General features: G+C 35.9%; 1 protein-coding gene and 1 non-coding gene across 5 annotated transcripts in view; one reads left to right on the plus strand and one right to left on the minus strand.

The window, feature by feature from the left end:
• Positions 1-14,468, plus strand: part of St7 (suppression of tumorigenicity 7) — a 207,467-nt gene that overhangs the window by 107,005 nt on the left and 85,994 nt on the right. For all 4 annotated transcript variants that reach the window (XM_069996620.1, XM_069996621.1, XM_069996622.1 and 1 more), the window contains 2 exons: positions 704-863; positions 13,287-13,341. In XM_069996620.1, the coding sequence (XP_069852721.1) occupies positions 704-863; positions 13,287-13,341 (215 nt within the window). The remainder of the gene's footprint in view (positions 1-703; positions 864-13,286; positions 13,342-14,468) is intronic.
• LOC138810301 (U6 spliceosomal RNA) lies at positions 2,129-2,235 on the minus strand. The gene has a single exon (XR_011367098.1). It is a non-coding gene; the product is annotated as a U6 spliceosomal RNA (small nuclear RNA).

Consider the following 14,468-nt stretch of genomic DNA (forward strand, 5'->3'; position numbering starts at 1 on the left):
AACCTCTGGAGTGCCTAGCGTTACATGGGCATGCTCTGTGTCTGGCTGCCTTTTATCCTTTTATTCGGTTAAACAGGCATTTCTTTCTCTAGAAAGATCTTAATTTTAAAAGATATTGTCTTATGTTCTTTGTGTTGGTCCTAGGGCTTGAACTGAGGGCCTGGGTGCTGTCCCTGAGTTTTTGTGCTCAAGGCTAGTGTTCTACCAGCTTTTGGTGGTTACCTGGAGATAAGAGTTTCATGGACTTTCCTGCCCAGGCTGGCTTTGAACTATGATCCTTAGATCTCAGCCTCCTGAGTAGGTAGGATTGCAGGCATGAGGCACCTGCATCCGGCTTTTCTTACAATTTAATGCAGATATGTTTTCACAAAAATATAAAATGTCAAGAATCAAAATATTTCATAAGCTATTCTTTAAAAATTAGCTTATGCATTTATGGGGTTATCTTTCAGCTAAGGTGATGTAGAGTTTTGAATATTATATTAATTCAGTTTCCTTCAGAATATTCTTTTATACATGATTGTATACTGTTTTTGAACACCAGTCTTTAACAGAGAAAACCATTTTGAGAACTTTAAATGTTGTACTGTTAAACATTCTTTGGAAGGTCAGTAGAGTTACCAAATATATTTTATGGACAAATATATGTATGCAAATTATAAGTGGTAAGGTCTGTAATTGTGATTTTTTTTTTCTGTTCTAGATATTTGAATGGTGGTATTTTCGCAAGTATGGAACATCTTTCATTGAACAAGTCTCAGTAAGCCACTTGCGCCCCCTTCTGGGAGGGGTTGACAATAACTCTTCCAACAATTCTAATTCCAGTAATGGGGACTCCGATTCCAATAGGCAAAGTGTCTCAGGTATGAAAAGTCTCCCACAAAATCATTATGAACATCAAACATCAAAATGTTCTTAAAAGATTAATTTTCAGAGGAAAACATAAACTTCCTTTTCTGAGACAATTTAAATAGTTTCTAAGTATCCTGGGCAAAGGAAGTGTTTATGCTATTCATTTTTACATTTTTCCCCCCATTTGATTTAGCTAATGACCGTTTATTTACTTCATCTTCCCAATCTGAGGCTAACATTATTGTCGGTAGTTTTATCAGAACTCAGTGAATGGATAAAATTTTTTACATGATAATTACAGGATGTTGTGTGTAACTAGATCTATTACATCAGATTTTTTGCTTAAAGCTTCATTGCTTTCTATTCCATTGACAGTAAAGCCCACAGTCCAGATTCCTCAATACAGCCTAAACTGCTTGTTACTTGTTTCCACAACTTCAGGCTTCTGCCACAAACTAGTCTGTCTCCCCTACTCCCAACCTCTCTCTCTCTCTGTGGAGGGGGTGGAGTGGGGGATACTATCCAGGCCCTGTGGTTTCTAGGCAAGAGCTCTACCACTTAAGTAATACCCCCAGCCCTAGTCCCTCCAGTCCCTTTCTTTTTTTAATTTGTATTTATTTTTTATTGTGAAAATACTGTACAGAGGGGTTACAATTACATGGGCAAGATAATGAGTACATTTCTTATCAAGCATTGTAGCCTCCTCCTCCCTTTCTTTAGAGTCGGTTTTCTAGCTTCATGAAGTTACTTTTCATTTCTTGTACTGGCCATGTTTCTTATGTTCCTCAGCCTAGAAATCTGTTTCATTTGTTCTTTGTTTGCGCATCCATGTTACTCTCAATCAGTCTTCACCTCCTGATAGGTTGTGATCTTTAATATTTTCAACAAAAACATTGTTGATCTTTAATTTTCAATTACTTACTGTGAATATTATGATTAAAGAAAAGTCAGAGTTCTTGTCCCCATGGAACCCTGAGTCTACTGAAGGAAACCAAGTGGTAAATGCTAATTGTTAAGGAAAACATACAATACAGTGGAACGCAAAGGAGAAGCTCCTGACAAACTGAGAGAAGGGGTTTGCTTCCTTCAAAGGGCAGGCAGAGGAAGAAGTCAAATAGCTGAATTTTATCTTTTTCTTTCTTTCTATATTAACTCTCCTAACTTTCTAAGTTATAAGTATCAAAGAACATTTTATGTGCATTTGATTCTTTTTTTTATTGTGAAAATACTGTTCAAAGGGGTTACAATTACCATGGGCAAGGTAATGAGTACATTTTAAAATATGGAACATTTCACGAATTTGTGTGTCATCCTTGCGAAGGGGCCATGCTAATCTTTTCTGTATCGTTCCAATTTTAGTATATGTGCTACCGAAGCAAACACATGCACACATGCATTTGATTCTTAGTACTCATTTAATGAGTTAATAGGTCTTTGTCAGTCAGATGTGAGTAGTACTGGACAGCCCCGGTACATATCTTATTCTGAATAGTGCACAAATGAGAATGGCACTTTCCGGGCAACAAAATTGTTTAGGACTTAGTAAACTCACCTAGTTTGTGAAATAGAAAAAATCCTAAACATCAAACCATTACTTTAACCAGCTATTCTAATAAGTGTGTTACTATTATTATTATTATTATCATCATCATCATCATCATCAATATCATCTTTCAATAGTTGTACCAAGGATTTCAATTCAACGTGTTAGTTTATCAGTACAATGATCTTGATCTAAATATGGCTTGTTATTCCAGTGGGGAATCTTAATCATTTAGTCATAATCATATAAGCATGAGTAGGTACTTTTCATCACTTTGTATTTGCTTTGAAGACCTCACAGATTAATGGGCTTGCTATCTGACTCAAGTTACTGTGTCTTTGAATGATGTAGAACATTTTAGTAAATTAAAAGATTGGAAACAGAAAGCATGCTCATTTTGCCCATGTAATTGTAAACCTTCTGTACGGTATTTTCACAATAAAAAAAAAGAAAGCATCCTCATTTAAGGGCATTTATTATCATGAATATTCATGTTTTCATCAAAGTCTGTTCCCTACTCAGCTTCAGTCTCTTGACATTCCTTAATGAAATGTAGAGTCTATATTCTTATTACTATCATTTTGTTGTATGCATGCAGCAGTACTGGGTTTTTTACTCTAGACCTCTGCTTTTTCACTCATGCCTGGAGCTCTACTGTTTGAGTCATGCTTCTAGTTCTTACTTTTTGCCTGTTAAATGGAGATATGAGTCTGCCTGGACTTGCTCCAATCTGTGATTCTCTGATTTCAGCCACCTGAGTAGTTAATATAATAGTTGTAAGCACTGGCAACTGGGCCATTTTGCTTTTTTCTTAGGGAATGCCCAGATTAAATCTTGTTTGTTATGTGAATTACAGTTCTATTCTTCATAAAAGAGAACCTAAGCCCCTTTACTGCATATTTTCAACCAGGAAATCATCTATAATCCTAGCTTAATTGGAAAACTAAGACAAGGAGATCACTTGAGCCCATGAGTTCAAGGCCAGCCTCATCAAACCAAAAGATAAACATATATTCAACAATCATGGAAATGATCAGTTTGGGGTGTTTTTTTTTTTTTGACAGTACTGGAATTCAAACTCAGGGCTTTATACTTGCTAGGCTAGTGCTCTAATGCTTAAGTCATGCCTCCAGCCCTCTTGATTTTATTTGTATCAAGATTTTATTTGGCTGAGACTGAATTTTAGAATATTAATAATAATAATGACAGATGCTGGAGGGGATGTGGCCAGAAGGGAACCTTACTGCATTGTTGGTGGGAGTATAAACTTGTTCAACCACTTTGGAAAGCAGTATAGAGGTTCCTCAAAAGACTCCACACAGAGCTCCCCTATGACCCAGCAATCCCACTTTTGGGCATTTACCCAAATGACCACAAACAAGACCATACTAAAGCTATCAGCACAACTATGTTTATTGCAGCATTATTTACCATAGCTAAGATATGGAACCAACCCAGATGCCGCTCAGTAGATGAATGAATCAAGAAAATGTGGTATATATACACAATGGAATTCTATGCCTCCATCAGAAAGAATGACATTGCCCCATTTGTTAGGAAATAGAAAGACTTGGAAAAAAATCATGTTAAGTGAAGTTACCCAGTCCCAAAGAAATACAGGTCCCATGTTTCCCTTATTTGCATTAGTTGGTACACATATAGGATAATCTTATAGATGAGCTGAAAATCTCAAAAACTATGTACATATCACCATATAAGATGATGCTAAGTGAAATGAACCCCAAGATATGGACACAAGAGGTCTCTCTTTATTCCTACTGTTTTAAATGTACCATGTGATTTTATTTTATTTTTGTTGTTATTGTTTCCTTTGTATGCTCTTTCCCCTAAAGCATATCCCCTGTTGTTACTGTACTTGATTTTTGGTACCCTGCTCTTGCATATACATATGTCTAATCTGGGGAGGGGAAGGGGAATAACAAAATGCTGAAACAAGGACACATGATGACCCATTGCAACAATACCCACAGGACAATATATTGGAAAGGAACTTTATAACTTTGGGGGGGGTAGGGTCGAGTGGGGGTAGGAGTATAGGAGGTTGGGGAGGGAAGAGGGGCAGTGGGACATCAAGGAAAGGGGTAACAATGATTGACGAGTAATGTACTGATTGCCTTACTCATGTAATTGTAACTAGATGTTAGTTTGTGGCTTGAGTTAACACTTGTGAACATTCTACTATTTTGTTTTATTTGGAAGCTAACCTTCAACTTCTCTTCCCCAATATGTAATTTGGGACAAACTGATGATATATTTTGTCATGTCACCATAGTTCTCACTTTTATAGGTTAATTCACTGTGGTTTATGAGCTGATTATGCACAGGGGTTTGAAATGTGATCAACTTCTCCTAAGGGAAGGGATTCTCAGACATCTCCTGAAATCTTGAATTTGGGTTTGTGGAAGCAGCTGTTTGGTAAGGTGGTTGCCTTGATCTCAAATGCAATGCCATAAAAACAGAGATTTGCAGCATTCACTTGCTTCTATTATGTATTCTTATTTAATTTTCATAACTTGAATATTTCACATTCTAAATTCTAGAAATCCTAATTCTTAAATAATCCTTACTACAATTCTAAATGAAAGTTCATTATATCACCAGAGGCATTTGATGAGATAATAAAGAAAAGTGATGAAGCTGAAACTCAAAAAAATGTTTAAAAATTTTCAAAGATCTTAAGTTCTCTTCACAACAAATGTTTTCTCTGTAGAAACTCATACAGTTCTACTCCAGCTTCTGGAATGCTGGGATTACAAATTGGCACAACCATACATGCCCCAAAATCTAATTTTTTGTTTTTGTTTTGTTTTTTGGGGGGTCTGGTCATGTGGCCTGAACTCTGGGCCTGGGCACTGTCCCTCAGCTCTTCGGCTCAAAGCTAGCGCTCTACCACTTGAACCAGAGTGCCACTTCCAGCTTTTTTCTTTTGGCTTATGTGGTGCTGAGGAATCGAACCCAGGGCCTCATGCATGCAAGGCAAGCGCTCTACCACTGAGCCACCTTCCCAGCCCCTCCAAGATCTAATTTTTATGGATTAATGAAAACTGTTAAGTAACCTAACTAGATTCTTTCCCAGCTTTATAGAGCCAAGATGTAAATACTAAGCAATTACAATAATGTTATCAAAACCCTGTTCTATATATAAGTGGGCTAAAGACTTAGAGAAACTTCTCTGAAGAATAGCCAATAGACATGCTCAACCTCTATAGCCATAAAAGAAATGCAAATCAATGCAACATTGATATTCCACCTCACTCCAATTAGAATGGCTATAATCAAGAACTCTAATAACAACAGATGCTGGAGGGGATATGGCCAGAAGGAAATCCTACTACATTGTTGTTGGGAGTGTAAACTTATTCAACCGCTTTGGAAAGCAGTATGGAGGCTCCTCAAAAGACTCCACATAGAGCTCCCCTGTGACCCAGCAATCCTACTTTTGGGCATTTACCCAAACAATCACAAACAAGGCCATACTAAAGCTACCAGCTAAACTATGTTTATCGCAGCATTATTTACCATAGCTAAGATATGGAACCAACCCAGATGCCCCTCAGTATATGAATGGATCTACAAAATGTGGCATATATACACACATACACATACACACACACACACACACACACACACACACACACACACACACACACACACACACACACACACACACACACACACACACACACACACACACACACACACACAGGAATTCTATGCCTCCATCAGAAAGAATGACATTACCCATTTGTTAGGAAATGGAAAGACTTGGAAAAAATTATATTAAATGAAGTAAGCCAGGTCCAAAGAAACATAGGTCCCATGGTTTCCCTTATTTGCAATAACTAGTACATGTGTAGGACGAGCAGAAAAGGCCAAAAGTCATGTACATATGACCATATAAGATGATGTTAAGCAAAATGAACCCCAAGATAGGGAGAAAAATATCTTTATTCTTTCTTACTATTGTTTCTAATGGATTTATAATGTACCATGTGAATTTTTTTGTTGCTTTGTATGTTCCTCCCCAATGGTATAACCCCTGTTTTCACTGTATTTGATGTTGGTGTCCTGCATCTCCAATTTGGGGAGGGGAAGGGAAAAAACAAAATGCTTAAATAGGGATACAGGTTGACCCATTGTAACAATGAGATGTACAAAACACTATGTTGAAATGAACTTTATAACTTCAGTGGAGGGGGGGGTGCGAAAAGTAGGGAGGGCAGTTGTGTAGGTGTGAGGGAAGGGATGGTAGGGGGAGGCAACAATGCTCAATAGCAAATGTACTCATTACCTTGCTCATGTAATTGTAACTCCTATGTAAAACATTTTTAGAATAAAAATATACAAAAAAAAAAACCCTGTTCTATAATGAATGGCATTATTTGTTGGGACATTAACTTATTTACTTTTAGAAGCTGCTCAGAGGCCAGGCTCTGAGGTCACACAAATGTGTTTTTCTTCTTGACTTTATCACTTTTGCAGTGAGTGCTATTTAGCTTTACTCCTAAGCCTTAATATCTTACTCTGCGAACATGGGAACAACAGTAATATCAACTTCACAAATTAAACAAGGAAATTAAACAAGGCTTTGTATAAGCACTGAGTCAGAGGACAATTGCTTGGCAGGGTCTTCCAGATGACCTGGCTTCTCTATGAATACGATTAGGAAACATTCCACAACACTTGAGATATGGCTGCACGATCAGCCAGGCTTACTCTGAAGCTTAGAGCATAAGATGTGACTCTTTCATGTTCTTCTTTTTTTTTTTTTTGGTCATGGGGCTTGAACTCTGGGCCTGAGCTCTGTCCCTCAGCTCTTCGGCTCAGGTCTAGCGCTCTACCACTTGAGCCACAGCACTACTTCTAGTTTTCTGAGTGGTTTATTGGAGATAAGAGTCTCATACACTTTTCTTGCCCAGGCTGGCTTTAAACTATGATCCTCAGATCTAAGCCTCCTGAGTAGTTAGTATTACAGGTGTAAGCCACCTGCGCCAGGTTTCACCTTTATATCTTTGGGGGTTTGCTTTTGGAATATTTCCCTCTACAGAGTTGCAAATGGCAGGTGTAAAAGTTGCTCCATAATAATCTAGTCTGCACTGGCCAAAATCTAGTACAGGTGCTGAAAGTAATTAAACTTAGTAAATGCTTATTACATTTTTCACAACTTTTTTTAGCTAAAATTCATTTTTTATTATAGATTACATCTTATTTACTAGTGAACATTGATTTAATAAGCTTATTTTATATTTACCACATTATTTGGCCAGTTGATTGACTTTGGTCAGAAATGACCAGTGAGATACATAGGGCAGGTGCAATGAGAGATATAGCCATGGTGGTGGCAACATTCTTGAAGTAAGTAGTGCACCACCTTAAAGCAGGTCAGTCCAATTGATCTGAAGACTCATATTTGCTTATACCATTGTAATTACAGATTTTTGTTGAATACTTTTGAATACCAGCTACATATTACTTTGTGTCTTTACTGCCAATCATTTTTCTTACAGAATAGGCATTTTGATGATACCATCAAAAAACTATTTTAAAAATAGGTACTCTGATTACTTAAAATTGATGCATATAATGTAGAGAACTGGGTGTTTGTTTCTGAGATAGCGAAACTGATTAAGTATAGGAAAAATCTTACATCAGACATTTATTTGCTTAGGGTGAATCTGAGTGTTATATTCTATGAAACTTTACTACGGCCTTTTGCATTTGTACTTTGGAATTAAACTGTTTACAGGCACTGTTAAAAAGTATCTAACTTTGCCAGGAATGGTGTCGCAATCCTGTAATTCTAGCTTTTTACTTGGGAAGTAGAGATTCTGGGAATTGAAGTATGAGGCCAGCCCAGGCAAAAAGAAGTTTGCAAGATGCCATCTAAACCAATGTCTAGACAGGTAGTGCATGCCTTTTATCCCAGATACTTGGGACACACAAGGCTTGGGTACAGTGGCGTGTAACTGTCACCCCCAGCAGCACAGGGAAACACATGTAGGAGAACCAAAACCCAGGCTAACATAAGTGAGACTGTATCTTTAAAAGTGTCTAGAAGTGTTGCTCAGGTGATAGAGCACTTACTTGGCTAGCAAGCAAATCTGAATCCAGTCTTTATTACTGGAAAAAGGCTAACTTTTCCTTAGAGGAGTTAAAAGTTGTTCTTTTAGTAGAAATGTAATTGCCAAAGTTAAAGGATTTTCCAATGTGGTAGTAGGTAAAAGTTAGGGAGTGTGAACAGTAGTCCTTAATTTCATTTATTATGGACCTGAGGGAAGTCATCTAGCTTTCCTATATTATCCTTTCACTTCTATAAGAAGGTCTAGAATATATGTCTCTGATTGTTTATATAGGGGATGTTAATTATGTGAGTTTAAGCTCTTTTGTAGAAATGGTCAATTAAAATTAAGGTCCTTAGCTATGATAAAAGTTACTGCTACTCTTACTTAAAATATTATTTTCAGAGTTAGGATATGGAGAAAAATTCTAAATTTTTAATATAGGAAATGTTAAGTTAGCCTGCCTTCTTTAGTCTCAAAAACAAAACATTTTAGTTCAGAAAGTTAGATGTAGAATATTTTTTTGTATGATTAAAAGTCCTGTGACTTTGGAACCCTTGGATCTTTTAGGAGTGAGTTGCTTTTTTTTTCCTTGAAGGCTGTGACAAAGGCAAGATTCTTTCTTTCTTTCTTTCTTCCTTCCTTCCTTTCTTTCTTCCTTCCTTCCTTTCTTTCTTTCTTTCTTTCTTTCTTTCTTTCTTTCTTTCTTTCTTTCTTTCTTTCTTTCTTTCTTTCCTTCCTTCCTTCCTTCCTTCCTTCCTTCCTTCCTTTCTTTCTTTCTTTCTCTCTCTCTTTCTCTTTTTCTATCTCCCTTCCTCCCTCCCTTCCTTCCTTCCTTCCTTTTTTGCTTTCTCTCTTTCTCTCTGTGTGTGTGAGAGAAAATACTGGTACTGAGACTTGGACTCAGGGTCTCACACTGTAGCCTGTTTTTTTTTTCTCCCTCCCTGCTTGCATTCTACCACTTGACTGGCATACTCTAGTTCTAGTACAAGGTTCTGAACTCAAGCCATGGTGCTAGCCATGACTCTAATCCTTTTGCTTTATTTATTTTCTGAAAAATAAGTTTATTTCAGGCCCATGCAGACCTAGATTCTCCTATTTATGCTTTTGCATAGCTGGATGATGGGGTCTTGTGAATTTTTGTTCAGTCTGTCTTTGAATTGAATCATCTCAATCTCCATTTCCTAAGTAGCCACAACTATATATGTGAGCCACTATGCCACACTATTTATTCCTGTAGAGCCTCAGGCTATAGCTCAATACCCTTCTTACTTTTCTGCTATTGATGTGTGAGTTTTTCTGAATTATAAGTTGTTTTTGCGTTTGCAAGTCATAGCCTGGTGCAACAATTAATGCATAAAGGCCATTATAAGTGCTTAAGCCACACAGAATATGAGGATGCATAGGTAGGAAATAAGGGTGATATTGATGGAAAGTTTTAACAGAATTAGTGAGAGGCAAGTCTGCAGACTGCACTGGAGCTTGCTTTCTAAGTCTATGGCAGCAATGAGCATTTTTACATTCGTCTCTCACCCAGTAATTTATAAATATCCCATTATGACAAAGGAGTAGTTCTGCTCTATAGACTTTGGAAAATAGCAATTGCTCCAATGGTGGCTCTCTTATTTCTCTGACATTGAACTCTTGCATTCATTCTGAGGACAGAACCTTACCTTCAGCAGTTCTGGAATGGACTATACCATAGATTGATGCAAGTGGAACCATAGACGTATGTTCATTACAGGAGGGAGATCATTATAATTAGACTATGAATGATATTAGCCAAGCTCTTGATGGAATTCCAGACTACTTTTAGTGCTTCTAAGGGCACTAGAAAATAGAAAAATGGAAATTTCCTTTGGGATGTAAAATTTAAAACCTGATTTGAAATAAGGGATTTATTCCTCAGAGGTACATGTATGACTTTATGGAAAATTCTTATTCTATGGGCAACTGAATTGAATTCTTAAATATTTACACTCTGATATATTTGATATGTATACCCTGTGTCATATCACTGGGCTTTATCAGGAAACCTGGCCTTTATGGGGTATGTCCCTATAAACTCCAAGCAAAAAGAGTTTTGTAGTAAAGATAAGATTATAGAAGAGAGCAGTAAAGAAGAAATTGACATAAAGTAACCTGATTTAAGGACAAACTTATTTTATTCACATATGATATCTAGACTGCTTATTCCTAAAAGAAAAGTGATCTGCCTTTCACCTTCAACTCAAAAGATCCATCTTACGAAGGTATTTTTTTATGTATTCTCTGCCATGCTTTTTTTCTTACCTAAAACCTCTATTACTGTTACTTACATCTTTTTTTGTATGTTTTTATTGTAAAAATGCTGTACAGAGGGGTTATAGTTACATGAGCAAGGTAATGAGTACATTTCCTATTGAGCATTCTGTACTCACTTTTTTTTCTCTTTTTCCTTTTTTGTTGCTATAGCATTCATCTTCATTTTTAAGTGTTAGGGGTAGTTTAAAAAGTGAATATAGGGGATGGGAAGGTAGCTCAGTGATAGAGTGCTTGCCTTGCATGCATGAGGCCCTCGGTTTGATTCCTCAGTAGAAAAAGCCAGAAGTGGTGCTATGGCTCAAGTGTTAGAGTACTAACCTTGAGCTGAAGAACTGAGGGACAGTGCTCAGGCCCAAAGTTCAGGTCTCAGGACCAACAACAACAACAACAAAAGTGAATTCAGAGCACATATAACATATAATGTTAATGAGGTCTTTGTTTAAAATTTAGTTCTCTAATAGAAATAAGAGCAATATTTCATGTTTGCTGCACCCCCTGCTGGTAATATTATAGCACTTAACAAAGAAAGAGCTCTTTTAGGTTCTGCTTAGTGAATACAGTAAGTTTATACAGTTTCTTTTTGTATTTATTTTTGTTTAGAAGTACATTAAAAGTTAAATGATGTATAATAATGTTAAAAGTTTAATTGGAGGCAATTTTCTTTGTAATTTGTAAATTGTTGTTTAAGTAGTGCTTATTCTCCCAGATAGTGCAACAATGTATTGGTTGCTGTCAAAATAGTTGCCATGATCTTTCTATTATCATTTCAAATGAAATTCAGTAGAGGCGTCACTCTTAGGACTGCCTGTTTTATTGTAAATTGTTCTATTATGAGCATCCTTATACATAAATCATGTGCATGTTTATTGTATGCTAATTACAAAGCTTGCAATATTTATGACATTTTAAGAAAAGCCTTGCAGATCTTAAAAGAATTTATCTCAGTTGACAGTGATTAAGTTCCAAGAGTTGTAGTACTAGAAGGGGGGAGATTATAATTGTCTGGCTGGCCAGTATTTCAAGCCAAGGCAATATGGTGACATGGTGTTTCTGACCCTTCTAAGGAGCTATATATTTGAGAAAAGTAGTTATTGAAGGGAAATGTATACTGTTTTAGTTGGTGCCACATGGAATCGAAGTTTCTCAAGAACAAAGTTTAGCTATGCTACACTGAGTGAAAAGCACTTATTAAATGCAAGTTAGTCTAATTCATCAAAACACGTAGCAACATTATTTGAAAGCATTGGGTAAATTTAAAAATGAGACACTGCCCTAATTTAAAGGTAAATTAATCTTCTTTACGCAAAAATGCTTGTTCCTTTTATACATATACCCCTCATTCACTGTCTTAACAAATATTTACTGAGACTATTTCATATCCCCATATTCTTTTATGGTGTCCTTTATCATTATTATATCAATTACTGTATTGTAATTGATGATTTATTCATGGCCTTTGGTTGGATGCATAAATGAGTGAATGAATGAGTGGCTGGATGGGCAGGAGAATATATCTTGGATATATAGGACTAAGGGTAGAATCTTAATTAAAATCATCAGCCTTTAATGTGCTTTGGATTCTGCATAATTTTGTGTGTATATGTTGTTGGGTGTGACCTTTGACTGATTACATACACTTATATAAACACAGACATTTTGACTATGGTTAACTGAGTTCATATTGTAATAAAGCCATATTAATTCATAGCAATCTAATATTATGACTAAGTAGAAAGTTTTTATCATAAGGTGTTTACAAAGAATTGTAGCTTATTAGTCACACTGACTATATAACACAGTCTTAAAGCTACTAATTCATATTTCCAAGTTTAAGTACTTTGGTTCCAAGTTAAGTACTTTGGCCCATATATAACCAAGAGCTATAATTGACTAAAGCTAACCTTATGATGTTAGTGTGATTAGTATCTGTGTGTACATGTGTAAATGACATTACAATGCTTTAAAACAAGCTATCATGGAAAATTTATTTTCATACACTATAAGAGGTAATTTTTATTATTAATTTCTTATCATTTTTTGGAAGGCAAAAGTAATGATTTTTCACAAAATCAGAATTAATGTAATTCTTAAGAATCGAGGCTCTGTGATTATACTATGGAGCTTAAGTTTGTCATGGATGATATATTGGGAGATATATTTTACTGTAACAGAAAGATCTACTTGAATTTTTTACCTATAATTTTAGAAGTAAATTTGTAGAGTTTGCTCACAACTCTTGAAATAATTATGGAAATGATTTTGCCTTGTACCTTTGTTAAATGGGGAAACTTGACTTAGAAAAATTAACTGAATCTTTTGAAAAATCCTACTGCCTGAACCACATTTCTTCTGATTAGCCATTCAGAATTTTTCCCTACTGCTTCCATGTAAGCAATAGAGAATAAAATTATCTTATCAAGTGACCAGGAAGGGTGTTTTACGGAATTAATTAGCTCATGATATCACTGAGCTTATGTGTAACATTTTTATTTTTCTCTTTGTTTCAGAATGCAAAGTATGGCGAAATCCACTAAATTTATTTAGGGGTGCTGAATATAATCGGTAAGCATTTTGACAGATTGGGAAATAAATGAGTCTGGTTCAGAGAGCAAACATGGCAGCAAATGCTTTTGCCAGTTCATTTTAAGGTCATGTAACAAGTCTGTTGATTGCTTACATTTTTTTTTTACATTTTCCTCAGCTATTTTATTTTCTTTTAATATTTTTGCATTGGACTTTGGATAATGTACAAAAGTATATAGTTCCAGACATTGATCAAAATGTATTGTACTCATAAACTGATATGTTGTTTTACATCTAATTCAGCCATTTAGAATGGGTCTTTACTAGTTATTTGAAGAGTTGAATAAAATAATTGATATGTAAACTTGAGGATGACATTTTTAACTTTTGTTGTTGTTTTTTTTTTTTTTTTTTTTTTTGCCAGTCATGGGGCCTGAGCTCTGGGCCGGGGTGCTGTCCCTCAGCTCTTCAGCTCAAGGCTAGCACTCTACCACTTGAGCCACAGTGCCACTTCTGGCTTTTTCTGCTTATGTGGTGCTGAGGAATTGAACCCAGGGCCTCTTGCATGCAAGGCAAGCACTCTACCACTGAGCCACCTTCCCAGCCCCATTTTTAACTTTTAAAGTAATATATTATGGTAGTTTCAGAGATTTTTTCCATCCAGAAACTAGAAGTGCCAACTAAACTGAGCAACTTGAAGACAGCACTAATCGCAGGCACATCTCTGCTTGATTCCCAGAGTGTATCTTAAGGGGCAGTAGCGAACCTTAATTTTTCTGATTTTCTGTATCTCTGGATTTAATTTTGCTTTTTTCTGAGTTTTTTTTTTTTTGTTCTGACTTGAACCTGGCCTCCTAGCTATTTTCTATTGGGATCCCTTTTAGATTATGATAGAGATTTATTTTCTTTTTGATGACAATAAAGAATCTGATATGGTGGTAAAAAAATGTATAGTTCTTAGAATTTATCTTAGAAGTTCACCTGCAGCATGGTCATAAAAATGCTTAAGAAAGTTATGATAGAATACATAGTTTTGGGAAAATGTCTTTTATATTGCTAAATAGGGAAAATTTTCATTAGCAAGCACTCATAGAAATTTTAAGGCAAAAACATAAGGGCAAATGTTTCTTTCCTGCCATGTAATTTCTAAAAAGAGTAAAAGATGG

This window comes from Dipodomys merriami, unplaced genomic scaffold (assembly GCF_024711535.1).
Source record: "Dipodomys merriami isolate MVZ:Mamm:240054 unplaced genomic scaffold, mDipMer1.0.p SCAF_5, whole genome shotgun sequence".
NCBI classification, from domain to species: Eukaryota; Metazoa; Chordata; class Mammalia; order Rodentia; family Heteromyidae; genus Dipodomys; species Dipodomys merriami.